The following is a 19,799-nucleotide window of genomic DNA, read 5'->3' as shown; positions in this document are numbered from 1 at the left end:
AAAACATAGGGTCCTCTGTGAATGGTCTGGGCATTTACATACCAAATATCTCAGCATTACTAGAGTACCTGTTATACCACACTCAGCACAATGTTATCCAGGTCTTTGTCTCTGTATTTTCAAGTACTAATGTTTTGTATTCCTCTTCTTGCCACACTCAGCATCTTAACTGAGTGATTTTTCTCTTCTGCATGCCATGATGAGAAGAGATCAGCCTACATTAAGTTTCTCCACTTTGTCCACAGGGGACTGACTCTTTAGAAGACCTGCTGCTTCTGTGTTTGGCTCTGTGGAGGTAGAGGTTTTATATGTATGTGAGGAAGAAAAAGCAAGATGCTGGAATATGTCAGGAGGTAACAAGTAGGGAGAGAGGAGAGGTGGGAGCCTGGAGATGGCCATGATGCTGAAATCATGCAGAGATCACACAGGGTCAGAGAGTTCTTTCTGCAGATCTGCTTCTTCTGTGGATGTGTGTCACGTCAAACCTTCAGCTGGCTGTTTAAGCCCAAAATCAGTCGCCACTTGCTTTCCGGTGACCCACCGTCTGTAATGGTTGTCAGGCTCCCTTTGCAGCAGCAGGGGGATGCCTCTTCTCTTCTGCAGCAGGCAGCTGCCCACGCCATCTCCTGTATTAATAAGATGGTATTTTCCTTGTCATGCTCCTTTTTTTCTTACGATGAGAGGCTTGTGGGAAATGAGAGAAGTGAGCCATGTGTCTTTTCTAAAGGACCACATGAACTTCTCCACCTGGCTTTCCAATGTTTTTCCTTCTCTGTTGAGGACCATTAGTTGTTATTCCAAGCTATATCAAGTGTGTAGCTATTCAGAGCAAAGGCCACGTCTGCCATGGCCATGTTGTCTGTGAGGATAGTTGCACGTCTGTGTAATTTTTTAGAAACAGAGACTGTCTTAACTGAGAAATAATCAAGACTTAAGAATGCCTTGCTATCGTAGGTCATCATATACAAATACACATGACTGCATATTCTTATGTGGTAATCATTGCTGGATTAGATACGATTTTCTGCTCTTTTCACTGAAGAATATCTCTTCAGACAGACCTACAGAATAAATTAATAAGTGCATTAAATAACTATGCCATCCTGCATCTGATAGGCTGGATAAAGATGTACCAAGATACAGTGCATATGGTACTAACAAAAATAGATAATTTATCATAATTAAGAGAAGGAACTTGCAGAGAAATTCTTTCTGATTAGCTAGCTTACTTTACAGCTTCCTACTTAGTGAAAGCCAAACAACTGGTAGCTGTAATTAGTTTTTCCTCCTTTTTCAAAAGCTTCATGTAGCAGACTCTGCAGAAGATGTTTTGGCACAAACAAACAAAGAAAACAGCTTTTGCAAAACACAGGCAGAAGTAAAATATACAATAGTTCTAGCTTTTCGGCTTCGTGCTTTCCTTTACTTCTTTTCCCATTCCTCTGTAGACAAACGGAATCACTGAAAATAAGGGATATGTCTCCAAAATCATACCTTCTTCCCATATTGATTCCAGCTCTGAATAACTGGAATAACCTACATATTTAATGAGCATTTAATACCAGCACAAAGATGTGACAGAGCAGTGAACAGTTATTGAAGAGTTTTTGGTTCTGTTTGAGTTTTTTCAGTTACTATGTATGACACTGACATGTTTGCAATACAAAATCATTTCAAAAATTGCTGTCCATATTCATTTATTAAACATTAAACTGGCTATGGTTGATATGAAAAATATTTATGATAAGGTGTGCTATGTATAGCATATCTGACTCTGGGGAAAAATATAATGGTTCTTAAAAACAATAACCACTTCACTTATATTTGCAATAGGATTGCAAATAGTTTGGCATCATCCAAGAGGAAAGATAGTAGGTAAACAACATATAACACTGTTGCCAGCTCTTAAGAGTAATAATTATTCTTGTACATTTCTGTTCTTGTCAACAATCACTTAATATGCATTTTAGAATCATCATGCAAGAAAATAGGAATGGGCAACTTCTTCATATGGTGTTAGAGGCCAAGATTAGCAGCAGTACATGTGATACGACTGCACTGTCATTGGTGATTTTTCTTCCTAGTTAAGATTCAGCTGTGTGCCTGTGAGATACACCTGTCAGCTTTTCAGGTACAGCAGGACAAACCAATCTGATTTAAAATATATATGTGCGTGTATGGTATAAATATATATTAACAAACAGGGATTTTCCTTTTCTCCGTAGTGAAGAACCATATATAGAACCACATATATTTATATGTGATCCCTGACTGTAATAAGCTAATAATTGCTTCCCTGTATGCAAATTTGCAACGAAAGAGAGAAGATGGCTGTTTTTATAAAGAGTTTGGGGTTTAATATATATTTTATATATGCTTATGATTGTATATATATAGCAACCTCTATATTTTTATATGTAAGTAAATGTGTTTAATATGTAAAACCATCTGTAGTGCATCAACTTTAGTTATCGTCTGCACTTCTTTAAGAAAAACAAGAAACATATTTTACTTCTCCTGTGATGGCCCGCTCAGGAAATACATTTTTAAATAATTGAGAGCTAAAGGAATTGCTGTCTTACAATGTTTTCATATTCCTGTGCTGTGGTGGCACTTTTATGCATTTGGGCCTTGTCTTTACCAATAAGGTGATTCTACACAGAGTAAGAATGTTGCTCCATCTCCTTTTAGGCTGCTCTTGCTTTTGTCTGCCGTCAAAAAATAAACAGTGGCATGAAAAATCCCTGGGGCTGTTTTGCCTTTGAGAGCATAAAATTGTTCCCTAGAGATTACTTCAGAAACTATTTAAATGAGGGAAGAGTTACCAAATAAACAAACACCGTTTGTTAATTTTGTTATTTGTGTTACAAATGGGGTGAGATGTAGAAGGCACAGAGAAAGGAAACTCATCTGGATGACTCTTAGATTGACTTAGCTTACAAAGTGATGGTAAAAGTACCATCGTGAGGGTCTGTAGTCATATTGCATTGATTTACATAAGAACATACCCTCATTGCAATTAGGAAGCTGATATTTCTATGTGCTCGAGATCTCAATCAAGATATGTCACCACCTGTGCAAGGTGCTAAGATTCCTTCAAGGGCTGAGACCTAAATTGTTGTCTTTCCTTCTCATCCCTCCATCCTGCTAAGAGATGTTACAAGCCTTGACATTTTGACTTTGCATTTGTTGGCTGAAGCTGTAGACACCCTTCTTCAGATCCAGCCATGTGGCTGTACACTTTGGTTATACATTGCCACTTCCTTTGGGACTCCACCTCTCCTCAGGTCTGCCACCTCACTACATACCTGACTAATTTTAGGGCATTCACATTGAAATTTGTCAGGGAGACCTTACCCAAGCAGGTAGCTAGTCATTCACAGGTTTGGCAGGAATATAATGGTGAGTGTGAGGAAAAGTATCTTCATCAGGGTTGGGCAGCATTTGTTAGAGCTCATAGGTTATTCGCCACACAATTACAATTCTGTAAAGTAGATGGTAAAAAGAGATGCCTGACCACCTTTGTACTGCAGAGCCAGCACAACTAAGGAGGGAAAAGTGTGGTGGTCATCAAAGTGGACGGATATGTTGAATATAAGCAGAGCTGTCGAGAAAAGATGCCAACATACTTTTCAGAGCAGAACCACGCATTCTACAATGACTGAGGCAAATCAGTAAAATTTTTAAAAGCTGGTCACCTTATTTTCAGCCCTGCAGAAATAAGAGCAGTCACTTCTCCCTCAGCTCTGACCTGCAAAGTAAAATCTTCATATGGATAAGAACCACAAGACATGCCACACACCTTCAAAACCTGAAGATGATCTTCTAGCAGTATTTTGCGAGCAGTGGCAATGGGTCTGCAGGGTCTGCTCCACTGGCTGTGTCAGGTAGGAAGGCAGTCCCTAGGATTCAGGCCACCTCCCAGTTGACCACTGTCCCACCAATGCTGTGCCTGTTGCGTGGCTTGGCGTGGAAGCTGCATGTAACCTGCTCACCAGCCACAGGGGCCCCTGAGAGTCAGACACTGGCCAGCCAGAAACCATGGGAAAAGTTCAGAGCTGGCAATCAAACTGGATTTGTTGAATTTTTTGAGTGATGGCGTGTTCTTCTAATGTCTTCAGGACATTGGTTTTGGTGGGTTTTTTTTCAATATTTGATTCTACTCATTTAATTCTTACTGCACATCCCCGTAACGCACCTCTGAGATTGTTATGTAGGGAAAACCTCTCCTACCGCCTTTTTTCCCAATAGCTGTGAAAGATTTCATGCAGTAGTTACTCCCCATGATCACTGCTGCCCACCACGAACAAGGGAAAATACTGTTTCCAAGTGAACACACAGCCACTTAATAACCAGAGAATGGCTGGGTTATAGATGGACCGGTGCTTAATGTTCAATAATTTCTTTCTCCCCATTTGTTATCAAACTTAGATCTGCTAATAAATCCTATTCTGAAACCCTAAGTGTTGTCCTGGATTCAGATGGAAGGCAAGATTAAATTTTTTCCAAGTTCACAAGAAAAAGCTGACCACATTGACTTGTACTAAGTCTTTGAGCAAGGGCAGATTGTTAGGTTTTGACAGTTGGACTTGTCAGACTTATTTTTGAAGTACATAATTGTGCAGGCAGGATTGAAACACTGAGTAATTCAGTAAGATCTGAAGAGCAACCTTTATATTTCTAATGATTCTCTTCTCCTGATGACAAAGTGGGTTTTTATTGTGCGTTCTTTCCTGCAGAATTTAATTGCAATGTGTTACCTCACAGAGGTAAATAAAATTAAGGGTTACAGAGCTGCTGAACAAATAGTCGAGCCTTTTTCCACAAAAGCTTCCTGTGATTAATGAAAATACCCTGACACTGACCTCTGCGCTGGCTTCGAGCCAGCTACCAGAAGAGTAAATTACAGGCAGTGTATAAGCTGCAAACACCCATGATGAAAAAAGAACACAAGAGACAGCCACTCAAGTCTTTAATTTGGGAGAACGATCCACCGCGATGCTTGCTGCTGTTGCTGCTGAAGTGCTTTCTCGAGACGTAGCATTGGGGAGGACACTGTTAAGAACGGTGGTTTGATTCAGAGGGTTAATGAGTGTCAGTGTGCAAATACCAGTGCTGGTCTTTCTGCTGAGCCAGGGGATGTTTATAGACGTGAATTTTTCAGCAGCTATAAACGGAAGGTCTGTTTGTTTTGTCTGAAGTGCATGGGAAAGGCTTCATCGTCATGTCAGAAATTCAAGGCTAATGGTTTTTTTTTTTAAAAATCCTTAAATTTCAAAGTTCAGCTGGAAATGTCACAGCGCAGCAGGGCAGGCAGAGCACAGCGCTGGTGCCTGCGCGCCCCTGCTTTGCGAAGGAAGCAGCTCGACACACGCATCTACGATTTGATTGCGTTCCAGTCGAGAGGTACAGCAGTAGGTCACATCACCTATTGGCACGGGGACGGCAAACACCACCTCGTACCTTTCTCCTGCAAAGCCATCTGCCCCGGCTGGATATGATTGACTGAGAAGTCACGTACTCAGCCTCGTCTATCTCCCCAGTTGGTGGAGAAGAAAAAAATGCAATTCGGGTTTCAGCATTTTTGTAATCCCTCTGAGCCTCCCATTAAATTTGCTCTACTGTGTGGGAAAGGATTAAAGATTCTTTGGGCTCCAAAACGCAGTATACAAAAATTAAGTACTACAGCATGGTTTGTGGTAAGGCAGCAGCTACAATGTATAGCCTGCCACATAGCCCAGAGCAGCGAGTTCTCTTTGGATAAGTAACACTTGTTGACAGCTTAAAACTTCTACTGGTAACACATGCCACAGTTGTGAACAGCCTTTGTTTTAAATATTCTGTATGCAACATACTTTGTAAGTCATTTCAAAAATAATCAGTGGTGTTCATATGCTGTTACTGGCTTAGTTCAGAGCGCCAAAAGAGGGGAGTATTTGCTGGCAAGGAGAACTTCTGTTCCTTTAAGAATGGCTCATAAATCCTCCCCTGTAATAAATATTTCAAGATTAAAATCAATGCATTACAAGTTTCAGACAAGGCTGTTTATCAAGATGAAATAGTTCATTTCCTAAAAGGCAATATTATTTACGTTTTATGGGAGTGTGGGCATAGATGAGAAATTTTTATTTAAGAGCTGCCAGGACTTTTTCCCCTCAAAAATGGTAAATGAAAAATGCTAAAAAAATTCTGTCCCTAATATTTTACCATTTTGAGAGCCTGACTTGCTGTCAGCCTTAGTTTTTGTGGTATTAAATTCTACTAAATACATTGTGCTTAGTGTAATTAAGAATCTAGCCCTTTTTGTCCTAATTCCATAACTAATACATGAACTTTTTTGTGAGCGTGTGTAAAGGACACAGAGCCACTCACTGTGTGCCCAGCCCTTGGGGAGAAAGTAGGGGCAAGAAAGGGCGTAATAGATATTCAACATTAGACTCCAAAATCCATACTTTTAAAATAAATGTTGTCTTCTGCATTAACATGCATTAGCCTGCTCACATGAAACCTCTTTCCACATCTCAGCTGTGAAGCGAAGAGCTGTGTGTGCCTACCAACTGCATATCTGGCTACAATTCACCAGTGTTACAATGCAGACTAGAAAGTACCAAAGAACACCATGATTCAAAGCATCAATGTTGCATTTTTGTCATTGTTCATTTCCTCTTGAACTAGAAAGCAGAAATACATGAGGTGTGAATACCCTCTCATGAGCAAGAGGTCGCTTCCAGTGTGTGTAAAATGTTACTGCTGAACTAGCTGTGTAACTGTTTTCACCATTTGTAAGGCAAATTCAATTAGGGTTCCAAATGAACTGGGAAACCATACCACCCCATGAAATTTATATCTAGGTTCTCCACCCAAAAAGCATCTATTTTTCATTGCATTATTATTTTCCTTTTTCTAAACATACAGCCTGTTTGCTTTTCCTCTGTAGTAACTTTTAATGTTTGTTTTTAATATGATCCTTTGAATGGTATTCCTCAATGTCATTATTTCAGGGTTTTGTACATGCAGATATTTTATGTATCTGTTATTTTTCTTCAGGTCTGGGCTGGTAGTAGTACTATTTACAAAAACAATGTGTATAGAAAAAAAGTCATTATGATAAAGCTTAATATATGGCCTACTCAGTTCTTGGTTTGCTTTTAATCTCTCTTGTGAAGCTGAAATTATAACCTGTTTACTTTCCCGGTTCACTTTCTGATATTTTGGTTTGATTGCAGGTTACTATTGGCCAGCTGTATTCCACGCAGAAATTGGTTATTGAGGGTCCGGAAAACACATAGCTGTGAGAAGACTCTGATCCTGAAGCAACACTGGACCATCTTCAGCATCCTACAGTGCCACATACAGATGCATAAAGTCACTGCACGTTGGAGCTTTTCTGTTTAGCAGAAGAAATGTCTGAGAGACTCAGTTTTTGGCAACCAAAGTATTTTCTAATGGTTCACATGTTCTAAAATATATTGCTGTGATTTATAATAGTATATAAGGTAGTCTTGGTATCTGTTTGCTTGTATGTCCTGTGTGATTAAGTAGTTCCTACCCTACTTCGACAATAAAACTTCATTGAACTACCTAGAACCAGATACATTATTCTGCTGCTGCCCTTTTGTCTCACTGAGCACGAAAGATGTGTTAGATTTAAACCCCCTCACCTACTCACTAAGTCCTTATTGATCCTGTTTCTTTTAAAACTACACGGCATCTGATTTGAATCACTAAAGACATAGTTCATTTTAAATATTAAAATTAGAGATGAACAGAGTTTTTGGCTCCTGGACCTTGATACTTACAAAAATATCACAAGCTGCACTGTGTGGTTTCTTTAAAGAACATCCCTTGACATTTCGGGAGGTGACATAAAACTTTCACTAGTTGTTTCTTGAGTTTCCAAGAGTTAATAACCACTCTCATCCTCCTTTTAACAATTAACAGATCAGAATAGCAGAATGTAAGACTTGCATCACCAAGGCTTGGCAGATTTAAAGTATATTTTCACCACCAGGTCCTTTTCTAAATTTGTGGAGGTGAAGGTATTAGCAGAAAGTACCACGTCACTTCATGCAAGGTTTCCCTTTTTCACAAAGCTCCTGAATTTTGCAGGAGAAAAAGAACCTAACTATGAAAATAGCTCATGTGCTGTAAGTCCATAAATTAGCAGCAAGCTTTACCCAGCAAAAGTGGAATGCTCAGTGTGGTGTTTTTATTGCTTTTTATTAAATCTGTAGAATAATCAACACTTTAAAGACAATTTGCTAAAAAAAACCATGAAGTTTTTTGTCAGGTTCTATTCAAGTCATTGCTATGCTTCCATTTGTTTTCTATTAGAAATTTGCAAAAAAAAAAAAAAGGCATTGCAAAGCTGGTTTAATGGCATGCAAAAGAAAGCTTCGTTTGTTTTTCCCCAGGGGATTGTTGTGGGGTTTTTTTTAAGAAGAGAAACAGAAACTCAAAACTAATTACATGGCACTGTCTCCTTTAAAAACCTCCTCTGATTTTTCTTCGCAAAATTCATCTTTGTTTCGAACTTCTATTGTTTTGCATTGTCCATGCTGTGTGATAACATTATTAAAGCAGACGATAGATAAAGTGTCTAATGTAGAACAAACTCCCATGTCTTACTACCATTTAAAGTGTATTTTATAATTTTGTACAGTTAGATTTAAATGTATAGTAATGTGTTCCATTAACAACGCTGTAGTGTACAGAATAAGATACTGTGACTACTTGAGTCTATGAATGTAGCCTCCATTTTCACCTTCAAATAAAAGGCAAATACAGTAATAATTCATCTCGTATTAGGTGTGTAAGTATTGCAATGTAAATTGTTTTTAGTGAACATTTTATTTAAATGGAATTTAATTATTCTAATAGGTAAAATACATTAGATTATGTATTTTAATCTCCACATGCACAACTGGATAATGAAGTGCACTTAGTTAATGGTGAAAGTGTAGGGGAAGAAAGGTTTGATTACTATTGAAGCTTCCAGCAAATATAAAGAATTGGAATAACATCTTACACTTTGAGAGGACAAAGGCTTGGAAGGGCTGCCAGTTTTATACTCTGAGAAACTTGGTCCCTTAAATATCACATGCAAAATCCTTGTTTAAAACAGCTTAATTACTAGAACAGGCACTGCATACCAATTCAGTATCTGAGAATGTATGCTAGGAAACAAAATAAACATCCTTATAAATAGTGTAGCCCTATTTTATGAACAGGGACAACTCCAGTAACATTTTCACTACTTAAAAATAAGGGATTGTTTTCAAATAGAAGCCCTTTAAATACATAATAATGTTTTCCAAGATACCAGTGCATTTCCAGTAAAGTTCCTTGTTGTTCAGTTTCCATCAAGAATACGACTGTAGATGGTACATGCTGCAATATAGGCGTGCAATCATGCAAATGTGAAATTTCATGTTAATTCCCTTAAAAGCATGAGGGAGAATACTCCTCCGTTAATGCCTGAAGATTCTGTCGTTGAGTGTTTGTGGTAGATGCAACAATACTGCTCTCCTAGTTCATGCCACCTGCTCCTACTTTGTGCCCCAAAGTCACCACTCAGATTCTCTCCCAGCCATTTGTACCTGCAACAGAGCACTAGTAACCTTCCGGATGCATTCTACAGAGCGGACACATCAAGAAAAACAGAAATAAAATTCAGGATCTTTCTTCTCCCTCCCCAGTCTGTAGTCCAGATGCTACGGCAGCTCACTTTTCCAGTCAGAGAAAAATCAGTTCATGTTCCAAATTAACCATCAGCTTACCATACATAAGTTTAATACGTTACTTATTAGAAGTAAAGTAAGAAAACTTCTCCCGCTAAGGACCAAAAAAACCTCTGTAATATTGTTAACGAAACTGCAAAGCTAGCAAAGATTATTGGCATTTACTACTCAAACCCCACACAGTCACTGCATTTTAGGTGTCCTTTCCCTCTGTTTCAGATTCCTTTCCTCACCAACACACGTAAGTGCACCCTCCATTAGTGTTAGTTATGTATATCAGTTAGGTATATCGGATACCTAGAAATATTCTTCTTCCCTGCCTAATGTGCATTTTAAGTATATTTTGTCGTAACATACCCAGTTCCATATAAAAGCATAGCTTCCCAAATGCTTTATCACTGAAATCCTACGAACTACAGAAGGAAAACACTTAGAAACCGCATCTAGCTTAGGAAGCCCGGCGCAGAAATAATATTTGTGGGCTGGGATGACGTTAGCGTTATGTTTGGATCCACTTGCCCTGTCGTTGCCCTTGGCTGGGCATGTGCTCATTGTCACGGATGGAGACTGTGGAGCTGGCACCGCGGTCCAGCCTCGGAGCCGCCGCGCTCTTACGGCCGCACCTTCCCTGCTTCACCAATTCCGTTTACGTTGCAATACCCATTAAATCTCCCTCTCTCGGCACGCTGCCAGGAGCTTTGTTGGATTTTGTCAAAGCAGTGTAAACAACAGGAACAGTTAAAACACAAAGGAATGATCCCGTGACTTACGTGCCATGTCCGCTATTATTAAAAGTATAACCTTTTTCCTTAGAATAGAAGGGAACTCAATAAATATCTTTTACTAAAGCTGCGATGTCTTGGCAAAACAAGCTTGCTTTTGTATTATATTACAAATGTTTGTCTGTTCCTGATCCCAACATTTTAGCAAACTGTTAACTTTAGCAGTGTGCACCAAAACTTGAATGTTTACATGTACTGAAGTTTGTCATGAATTTTACAGTATAAACTTGGAAACAGTGCCCTGAAAGAAAGAGGGGAAAAAAAGAACCATTTGTTTAATATTAGTAACTGTTTAAAGGGCAGGCATTTCTGTTAAGTGTTATGACTTCTCAAGAGATTTTACTGCAATTGAAAGCTCAATTTCAAGATGTCCAGCTATATCAGAGGTGGAGCTGTCCTGGAGGAAAGCAACACAAGAGAGAAAAGTGTGAACACTTTATTGAAATAGACTAAGAAGGATTTTGACTTACTACTCACATTTCTAGAAAGGTATTTCTATATAAAACTTTACCAAGTTTCCAGGCTTTAAAAGCATTTTGTTCACCCTTTAATGTCAGCAGGTAGAAGAACAATTTTATGGAGAAGTACCAGCCCCTCAGCTTACTTTCTGTAATGCACATAAATGCATCTCTCTGGATACTCAGCAAGGACCATACATACACATGAACAGAGCCATGAAAGAGCTGCGCGCTGACTGTTTTCCTGAGTTTTCCATAATGATCTACAGTGAAATCCTGGCATTATTCACGTCAGGAGTATAGTGACGGCTTTGTTGCACAATTCTTAACACAGGCATAATTATTTCATACTTGTAGGAATGTTTTGCTTGATGAGCTATATAAAAAAGAAGGAAGGTGTGTAGCTCTTTTACTGAGAGTTTACATTGTTAGTTTTTTCAGTATTTTAAAGAAGAGAGGAGGAGCCCTTAGTGTGGAAACAGGAAAAATGAGAGAGAAGCCAATAGTTTTTCCAATGCTGTGTATTTTCTACTACTGTAAGAGGAAAAAAAATGGGAACTCTCAAACCTGTTTCACAAATGCACGCACCCTTAAAGGATTCTGCCACTTACACAGGAAATTAAGTATCATCAATGTGTTCCAAGAGATGCTTCTTTCTAAACTACTTACCTTTTCTACTGCTAAGCCCAGTATCTACTGAAGCTTTGCAAGAGGCAGAAGTGATGGTAAGTAGTGCATTCAAATGATGACTATTCTGTGCTCAGAGAACTATGGAGACCTGTGAAGAATGTACAGGCTTTCCACTGAAAGAGTGCACCACATAAATATTTATACCAGTCTTTGGCAAATATGCTAATCCAAGGCAAGTAATTTTCCCTCTCTTAAAAAGAATAATGAAAAACAATTAAGGTGATTTAATTACTGCCATGCATAGACAGCAGATTTTGAACTCTTGACAGATGAACATCCATCATGGTGCCATGTTTTCCTAACCCCATAACACAAGACTCTGAACAGCATAGACAATTAAACCTAGAGCATTTCCCCTACCTTCCCGCAGCACTTTGGGCTGGATCCAAATCCCAGAGAAGCCAATGGGAGCAGAAGCCAGGCTTTTCGAGTCCTGACTGAAAGCCCTAGCTTTAAATAAAACAGGAGTAGTTTGCATGCAAGTTTGCAGTTCTTCGTGACACCAAAGTAAATTTAGCTTCACAGTCCTTTTCTGGATCATTTAAATCTGAATTTAAATGCAAGTGTAAGGTGCAAATAATTGCTTAAGGAAGTTTTAACTTCGTTGTCCTTCACAGTTACCCACTATAGAGGTTCAACTATATTAAACATTTTGGTTTATATACACCTATTAAACCATTTGGCAGCTATTTCTCTCCTGTGTCCTTAATCCACGGTGAGGGGGACCAGAAATCTGCCTTAACTGAAAATGTTTGGAGCTGGAGTTCTATCCAAGAGTGCTAACAAATCTCTCATTGCACAAGCTGGGGGAGGGACAGCATTTATGAACACATCCTCCAGAAGTTATGCTCTCAATCTCTGTCAAGTCTTACATTAACAGTAATGCAACCAAATTAGAAGAGTGATTCACTTCAGGTTTTACTCTATCAGGCCTTTTGATTTTATAGAACTGCTTCATTTTGAATAAATTTCTTTGAGAATAAAGTTGCAATTATGCGATGTATCTCAACCTGTGACCGTGAGCACCAGCCCCCTGCTTTGCTGACTCGAGCTTGCTGGCATTCGGTACATGCGTGGTCCAGATCTGACTTTTACAGTGCTGCCTGATGTAATCTTTGGTCAAGTCTTGCATTTCTATAGCCCCCTATAACCTCTACTATGAAAACACAGAGAACAGTGGGTAGGCAGTCTTTGAAACCTGCTTTGGAAATCTATGCTTGTATATCATTGTAGAAGTACAAAAATGCACTATTAAAGCATTTTGATTCTCATCTGAGGGTCCTATTTTTCTTTCACAAAAAGCAATTCTTAATATTAAAAGCTGTTTACCTGTTATCGAAGCACAAAAACGTTGTGCTTTAATTATTACACTTTGCAGGATTTTAGATTGGCACCAGTTTTCAGAAGCGCTCAAAAGCATTTTACTGTTTAGTCTCAACAGTCTTGCCTGTAGTTTACAGCACACCAGAGAATATTTCTAGCCCTCTACCAACAAGCGCAATGGGCTGGGATTCCTCAAGGTACCAGCTCTGCACCTCTGCCCAGACACCGCCATGAGAACACGGCTACTCCTTTAAGTTTTGTTTAAGGAGAGATCCCCCTCCTTTCGCTTCTTTTTTTTGGACAGTTTCCTTCTTCTCTGAAGCTATTAATAAACAAAGCACGGAATAAGGAATGGGCTTCAGGAGCCTCAAATATTACATTGTACTTAAATGAAGAATCAATCTTAATGCTGTAAGCATCACATACCATCTTAAGACCACACTATTCCATTGACAAAAGTATCCGAAGAAAGACTAATAATACCAGATTATTCCATGTAATATCCTGTAATGCACGATAGTTTTAAAGCAAACGTATGTAGGGAAGTAGTGGAGTTAGCTATTCTCCCTTAAACCTTCACGCTTCTAGCAACAGTTTACATGTTACATGGAAAACAACAGTAAGAACTTCATCTGTTTGCATGCACAGAGCTTTTACTCCCTGGATTTTTTAAGCGATTGGTAGTAGTCTAACAGCAAGATGGTTTCTGAAGGAATTAAACATCTATTTGGCTGTATGCTCACACTATGGCTTATGTACGCATGCTTTTAGGTTGCAAGGGGTGCAGGCTGTGCTTCAGGAGCAGTGTATGTGTTAGCAAAACTGTGACAACTTTCATTTGAAGCTCCCTGTGCTTCACATTTTTTCCCCAAAAAAACCCTGCTTCCAGCTCTGATTCTCTACCAGGTCTCTCAAGAGGCAGGTTATCTGAAGACTTACTTTCAAGTACATGGAATTTTATAGGGAAGCAAATTTTTCTAAGGTGCTCATTATGGGCTTTGAGATGTTTTACATCTTCAGAGAAAATGAAGACCTGAGAAAACTCACAGTATGTTCTGTCTTCAAAAGGAAAAACAAAATATCTCCCAGGGTCTTGCTGAAGAACATAAATCCACATCAGCACATTTTCTGCATTCTGACAATGTCTTATTATTTTTTCATCCAAAAATTAACTCAAATTTTTGAGTTATTGTATCAGAAGAAAACAAGCAGAGTCAAAGCCACAGAAGAGCCAGAACAAAATTCAACCTGTGTATGTTCTACCTGTGCTAGTAAAGTTTCCTGACATCACGGCTCTGCACAAGATGCCTGTCACGCGAGTGTACTGGGCTGTCAGGTACTTACACAGCGACTTGCCTTCCAGCTACAGCCCCAAAAGCCACCAAGGATCGGGCAATGTTCCTGGTTATCATGAGGCGCATGAACAGCCTGAGCCCCTCTGCACCGCACATGTTAGGGCAGGGGGACAAGCAGGTTGGTAAATGAAGAAGTATCCAGTCACGTTTTGCTATACAGAAAGAAAAGATTTGTAATGGTGAGCTTTTAAACTTTTTTAAAGCTTTTTTATTCTTACAAACCCATTTTCATTGGTACTTTTTGCATAATTTCAGGACTTGGGACACCAGTAGCCAGCCTCTAGGCTTGCAATGCAAGAGTGAAGACTATTGAAATCATTTCAAGTGTCCAGCGCTGTAAAGTCCAACTGTGTGCACAATAAACCCCTTTCCCACCAACATACAAATACTGAAAAATATGTAGCAAAATAAGCCAAATAAATTAGAAATACTTGAGAAATATGGTGCAAAATGTAACATAAGGAGGGCTGATCTAAGGCACTTGTTTTCATTCACTACCGAGGACACCCTCTCTATATCGCACTGTCACTCATAAGTGAGAAGGTCATCCAAATCAGTCACTGCTCCCCAAACCTCAAAGTACAGAACTATGTGTGAGACAGACATCATCTTTTACTTTACAGTGCATTACCCAAAGGTGTTACCAAAGTTCTCCTGATAAACCCAGCACTGGCATATATTTTAACTCCTTTGTCTCAGTTTTAGACTTGTCAGTTGTGTGAGAAGAAGTCAACAGTCTATTTTAAGCAAAACCATTTTTGCAGAAGTCCCTGTTGGCTGCTATTAGCCAGACGGGATCTACACAGAAGCCTGGGGAAGGTGGGGAGCGGTATCAAAGTGTGCTGAATGACAAAAACCAGAGCAGCCCAGTCTGGCCCCAGATCCAGCCCCAAAACAGACTGCCTGTTGTTCAGAGCCACCACAGACAGAGCAAAGGTGGGACGGGCATGCAAGCCTGTCATGAGTTTGACAGGTGCTCACAACAGTGAATTGTATTGTTATGGAGTCCATTGAACTAAAAAAAGAATAATAATAAAAAGGACAAAGCACACCATTGCTGTTGCAGTATTATGTCCTTGAAATGGATGTGAGAACGGGAAAACTGGGATGCTGAGTTAAACCTGTAGCGAAAGTGCCATTAAGTTTTCACACAAGTGTTCCATGCATCTCTCACTAATCGGGTAAGTGAAGTCAAGCCCAAATCAAGACCTCAAAAATTCACTTCAAGGGGGAAACGCAAAGCCCACACTACTCAGTCACCTTGTTCTCTCCAAAAGAAAAAAAAAAAAAAAAAAAGGAAAAGGATTCCACAAGCCACAGCAATGAGAGGCTACGCACATCCGTGTTTCGGGTAGTCTCCGGGACGGGTGCCTGTCGCCTTCCCAAGACGGGCCTCAGCGTGCGGGGCTGCGGCCGCCGCCCCCTGCCCGGCCGGGCCGCCCCGGTTCCCCTCGCCCGGCCGGGATCAGTAGCGGGGGGCGGCGGGGGGCGGCAGGCTGCCGGCGGCGGGGGGAGCCGCGGGGCCGGCCCCGGGGGAGCCGCAGCAGCGCAGCGTGTAATTGCGGCCGCCGTTGTTGTCCCAGTACTCGCCCTGCGGGCTGCGGTAGCGGATGGCGAAGTGGAGGGACGAGCCCTCCCGCAGGCTCGGCGGGACGCACAGGCTGAAGTTGTAGCGCTCGGCAGGAGGGTCGCCGGCGGCCACCGGGGCCGGGGGCAGGGGGACGGCCGGGACGTCCACGAAGGAGAGCCACTCGTTGAAGGTGTAGCGCACCGTCACCTCCTTGGGGCCGGGGCAGCCCAGCACTTGCACCGTGCCCCGTACGTCGGTGGGTGCCGGGGGTCGCCCCAGCCGCTCCAGGCAGACGCGCTGTCGCCGCAGCCGCTCGGCGCTGGGCTCGCCGCCGTCGGGGAAGTCGGGCACCAGGCGCAGGGCCGGCGGCGGGGCTTCGTCGCCGGGAGGCTGCGGAACCCCCTCGTCGGCGGGCAGGTTCTGCAGGCGGGACAGCGCGGCGGACGGCACTTGCGGCTCCTCGGCCTCGCTGAAGTGCTTGACGCTGGCAAGGCTCAGCCCCAGCGAGTCGGCGAACTGCACCCGCTTCTTGCACTTGCTGCAGCAGCCTTCGCCCGCCGCCGCTTCTTCCTCCTCCTCCTCCTCCTCCTCTTCCTCTTCCTCCCCCTCCTCCCGCCGCTCGCCGGGGCCGGGGGACGGCGGCCGCCCGCAGCGGCGCAGCTCCAGCAGGAGCAGCCGCTGCTCCCCGGCCGCCTCTAGCTTGGCGTCGCGGGGCACCGTCGGGGCCGCGCCGAGGAACCTCCGCTCCTCCGCCGCCAGCTCCTGCCGCGGGCGTGCGGGGCTCGCCATGGCGGGGCGCCCCGCTGGGCCCCTCCCGGCCGCCCCTGTGGCGGCAGGCGGACGGGCCGACACCGCTTTATCCGGAGCCCCCGCCGCAGGCCCCGGGGTGGGGGGCGCGCCCCCCCGCCAGGCCCGGAGCCTCCCCGCAGGGCTGGGGCGGCCGCGGCGCTTCGGGCGGGGGCGGGACCTCCCGGGACGGGCAATACGGAAACATCAGCGGCCGCGACGGGCGGCCCCGCACGTCCTCCCGCCCGCAGCCCGCCGCCGGGGCCGCCGTTACCACGGCGCGGAGGAGAGAGCTGCGAGCAACGCTACCAGGCGTGTGGGCTGTGGAGGAGAGAAGGGAAGAAGCGACAGCCGCACCCGCGGAGCCAGCCGTGCCGGCGGCTGCCCCCCTGCAACCAGGCCGGGGGGAAGCGCGGGGTCATGGGCTGCTGGCGCAGGCTTTATTATTATAATTCATTATTATCACCATCATTATTTAAGCTTCAACCCATCGAGAGATACCCCGAGGAAAACGCCCGGAGGGTCAGGATTAAGCAGGACGTCCCCCAGCACCGCGCTGGCATCACGGCGGAGCTACAGCCCCGGCCCCGCGGCGAGGGCGGGAGGCGGCGGGGAGCCCAGGGCCCCTCGGCTGATCCGCCGCCCTCCTCCCCTGCCCGGGCGTAAGTGGCGCTGGGTCCCGCCCGTCTGCCGTGCTCGTCGTCAGATGTCCCATATCCTGCCGCTGACAGTTTGTGAGACCCCAGAGATTTTATGTTTAAACTGGTTTCCGCCCGCCCTAACTGCAGAGAAAGGCTTTGAGACCTGAACTCGAGGACAAAACCCCAAAGATAAAAGGAACACCAAAGGCATTCACTTTTTAACGTATGGTATATTTTGTAAGCAAATATCTTCAACCGTTTTCCCCCACAGTTGGTACCAACAGTACTCTGCTTGTGGAAAACCAAGTGCTCAGGAGGTGCACACGTGCACCCTTTTTGAAGGTCAGAATGTGTTCAAAGTTTCCACTTAACACCAAAACAATCAAGGAAAAAGAAAATACAGACTTTATATTTTAAACAAATAAATAGAATCCCCCTAGGTTATATCTTCTGAGCATGATGTATGGTAAACAGCATCCTCAGAACAAGATACTTCTATTCGTATGGTGAGATCCATATCTGAGAATTTTCCAAACTTAATTTGACACCTTGTGCATGCCACAGATATTGTGCAAGGGTGATCTTCACAGATGATTGCAAAAATACTACATCTTTAAACATGCCTCCATTCTTTTTCTCATGGAAGAGACACAGAAAGCATATGTAAATAACACAGTACTTTCTGAAGCAACGCACTCCCACTACAGCTTTACCAGAGGGGTTTTTTGTTTGTTTGTTTTGCATAGTTTGATTTATTTTTAGTATCGGTCTGGTTGCCAGAAAGCAGCCTCCCAATGTGAGTTAATACAGTGCAATTCAACTGAGTGGGCAGTCTGGATCTCACAGAGGAATGAATGTCAAAGCAGTAGAAACATCTCTGAACGGTTTTCTTAGCAGACACTGCAGTGAGGTGGTTCTTACTGCACCTTGAGCGAAGAGTTGAACAGCCAACAGTTACTCAGAAGTACCAAATAATCTGAATCACCTAGCTTCTGGCCTCGCACTTGAAATCTGTTAGTAGTTTGGTTTAGAGCATTGTTAAGAACAGTAACAAAGGACAAACATTCTCCCTGGCACCAGCTGCGCTAATGGAAAACATGACGAATACCAGTTTGCCGTCAACTGCTTGTCACCAACACTGTGCCGCAGGCTGCCACGTTCAGCAGGCTGCCGGTCGTGGGAGGGCTTCTTTACCTGCTCTGGCCCAAGCGAGCTGGTGTGCCATCCTTTGAGCTCTTTGACCTAAGCAGCCTCAACTTAATGGTACTAAAGCACAGAGGATGTTCCTGAGTTACTCAGCTGAGGGCTGCGATGCAGCACAAAAAGGAGGGAAATGACAGTCATCTTCCCACACACGACTGTTGGCAGGGAAGGCACCAGTTCACCTGCTTTTGCCATCACTCCCGACCTGCTGGTGGCTTTAACAGAGCAGTGGACAACAATGTCAGGCCATTCTCCTGTTTGCATTCACTTTGATCGAAACAAGTTGCAATGCAGGTGCTTTCTTACCTGTGCTTGGAAGTGAGACCTCACCACCCGCCTATTCAAGGCTTGTAGCACCTCAAATTACCAAGTTGGAAAGAAGAAAAATTAATAGATGATGTGTACATAATGGTGCTTAGTACTCACAATATTATCAAGATACCCTAGACAAAACAAGACACTACTACTATACTTTCTTCCAGTAATACCTATTTTATGATGAGGAAACCAGAAATGAAGAAACTAGCCCTTACTTCCTCATGTGGTGTTTATTCCACTAACGCATGCTTCCTCAGCTTGCCAAATCATTAACAAATGTTTTAGGCAGCAAAAGCAAAAAAAAAAAAATACCATTTGCTGATAAGGCAAAACCATGTGGACTACTAGAAAATACAGAGGAATGTGAAAGGTTCAAGCAAAATAAGGGACTGCAAGAAGATAAACTTACTGTAAATATTGATAAAAGTTACATAATGTTGTAGCAATTAATATACATTTCTCACATATTCTGTAACTCTGGGAGACAGGCCTGCAAAAAGGACTACTGTTCACAGAAATTAAGCAGAAGCAGTTAAGGCAACAGGACTCAGTATTGCATGAAAAGAATTAAAATCAGGCAATTAACAGCATACAAAGGGAAGTCAGGTTTTTAGTGGTAATCAATTGCTACAATTCTGAAAGGGAGTAATTTAAAATCAGATAAACCTTTACAACAGATGTTCAACTGATGTGACAAACTAGGCCAGTGGACATTAGTTAAGGAGACATTTAGTGTTGTCTCTTAAGTATTTCAAAAAGGATTCTCTTAAAAGAATGAGGAAACCAGGGTCTCGGGATTCTAAGTACTATTTACTTCAGTTGTTACTAAAAAAAATTTTGAGATATAGGCAATAAAAGAAATACAAATGTGCAAATCACTGGCAAGCGATCCATGGTGTTGCTTTCTCAATTCTGACTATGACAGGATGGTTA

The 19,799-nt window shown here is 42.6% G+C and overlaps 2 protein-coding genes across 2 annotated transcripts in view; one reads left to right on the top strand and one right to left on the bottom strand.

Moving 5' to 3' along the window:
• LYRM4 (LYR motif containing 4) overlaps positions 1-8,764 on the top strand; it is a 93,179-nt gene extending 84,415 nt beyond the window's left edge. Inside the window, exon 3 of the mRNA XM_080338685.1 lies at positions 7,227-8,764. Within this exon, the coding sequence (XP_080194811.1) occupies positions 7,227-7,289 (63 nt within the window). The 3' untranslated portion in view covers positions 7,290-8,764. The remainder of the gene's footprint in view (positions 1-7,226) is intronic.
• Positions 8,765-15,198: 6,434 nt separating this feature from the next.
• Positions 15,199-16,707, bottom strand: PPP1R3G (protein phosphatase 1 regulatory subunit 3G; the record flags this gene model as incomplete). Its single annotated transcript, XM_080340133.1, has 1 exon — positions 15,199-16,707. The coding sequence occupies one exon, from the start codon at positions 16,705-16,707 to the stop codon at positions 15,814-15,816; it is 894 nt and encodes a 297-aa protein (XP_080196259.1). The 3' UTR covers positions 15,199-15,813.
• Positions 16,708-19,799: the final 3,092 nt, after the last annotated feature.

Source organism: Nesoenas mayeri (genome assembly GCF_963082525.1).
Source record: "Nesoenas mayeri genome assembly, chromosome: 2".
NCBI classification, from domain to species: Eukaryota; Metazoa; Chordata; class Aves; order Columbiformes; family Columbidae; genus Nesoenas; species Nesoenas mayeri.
This window is presented reverse-complemented; position numbering and strand designations above follow the sequence as displayed.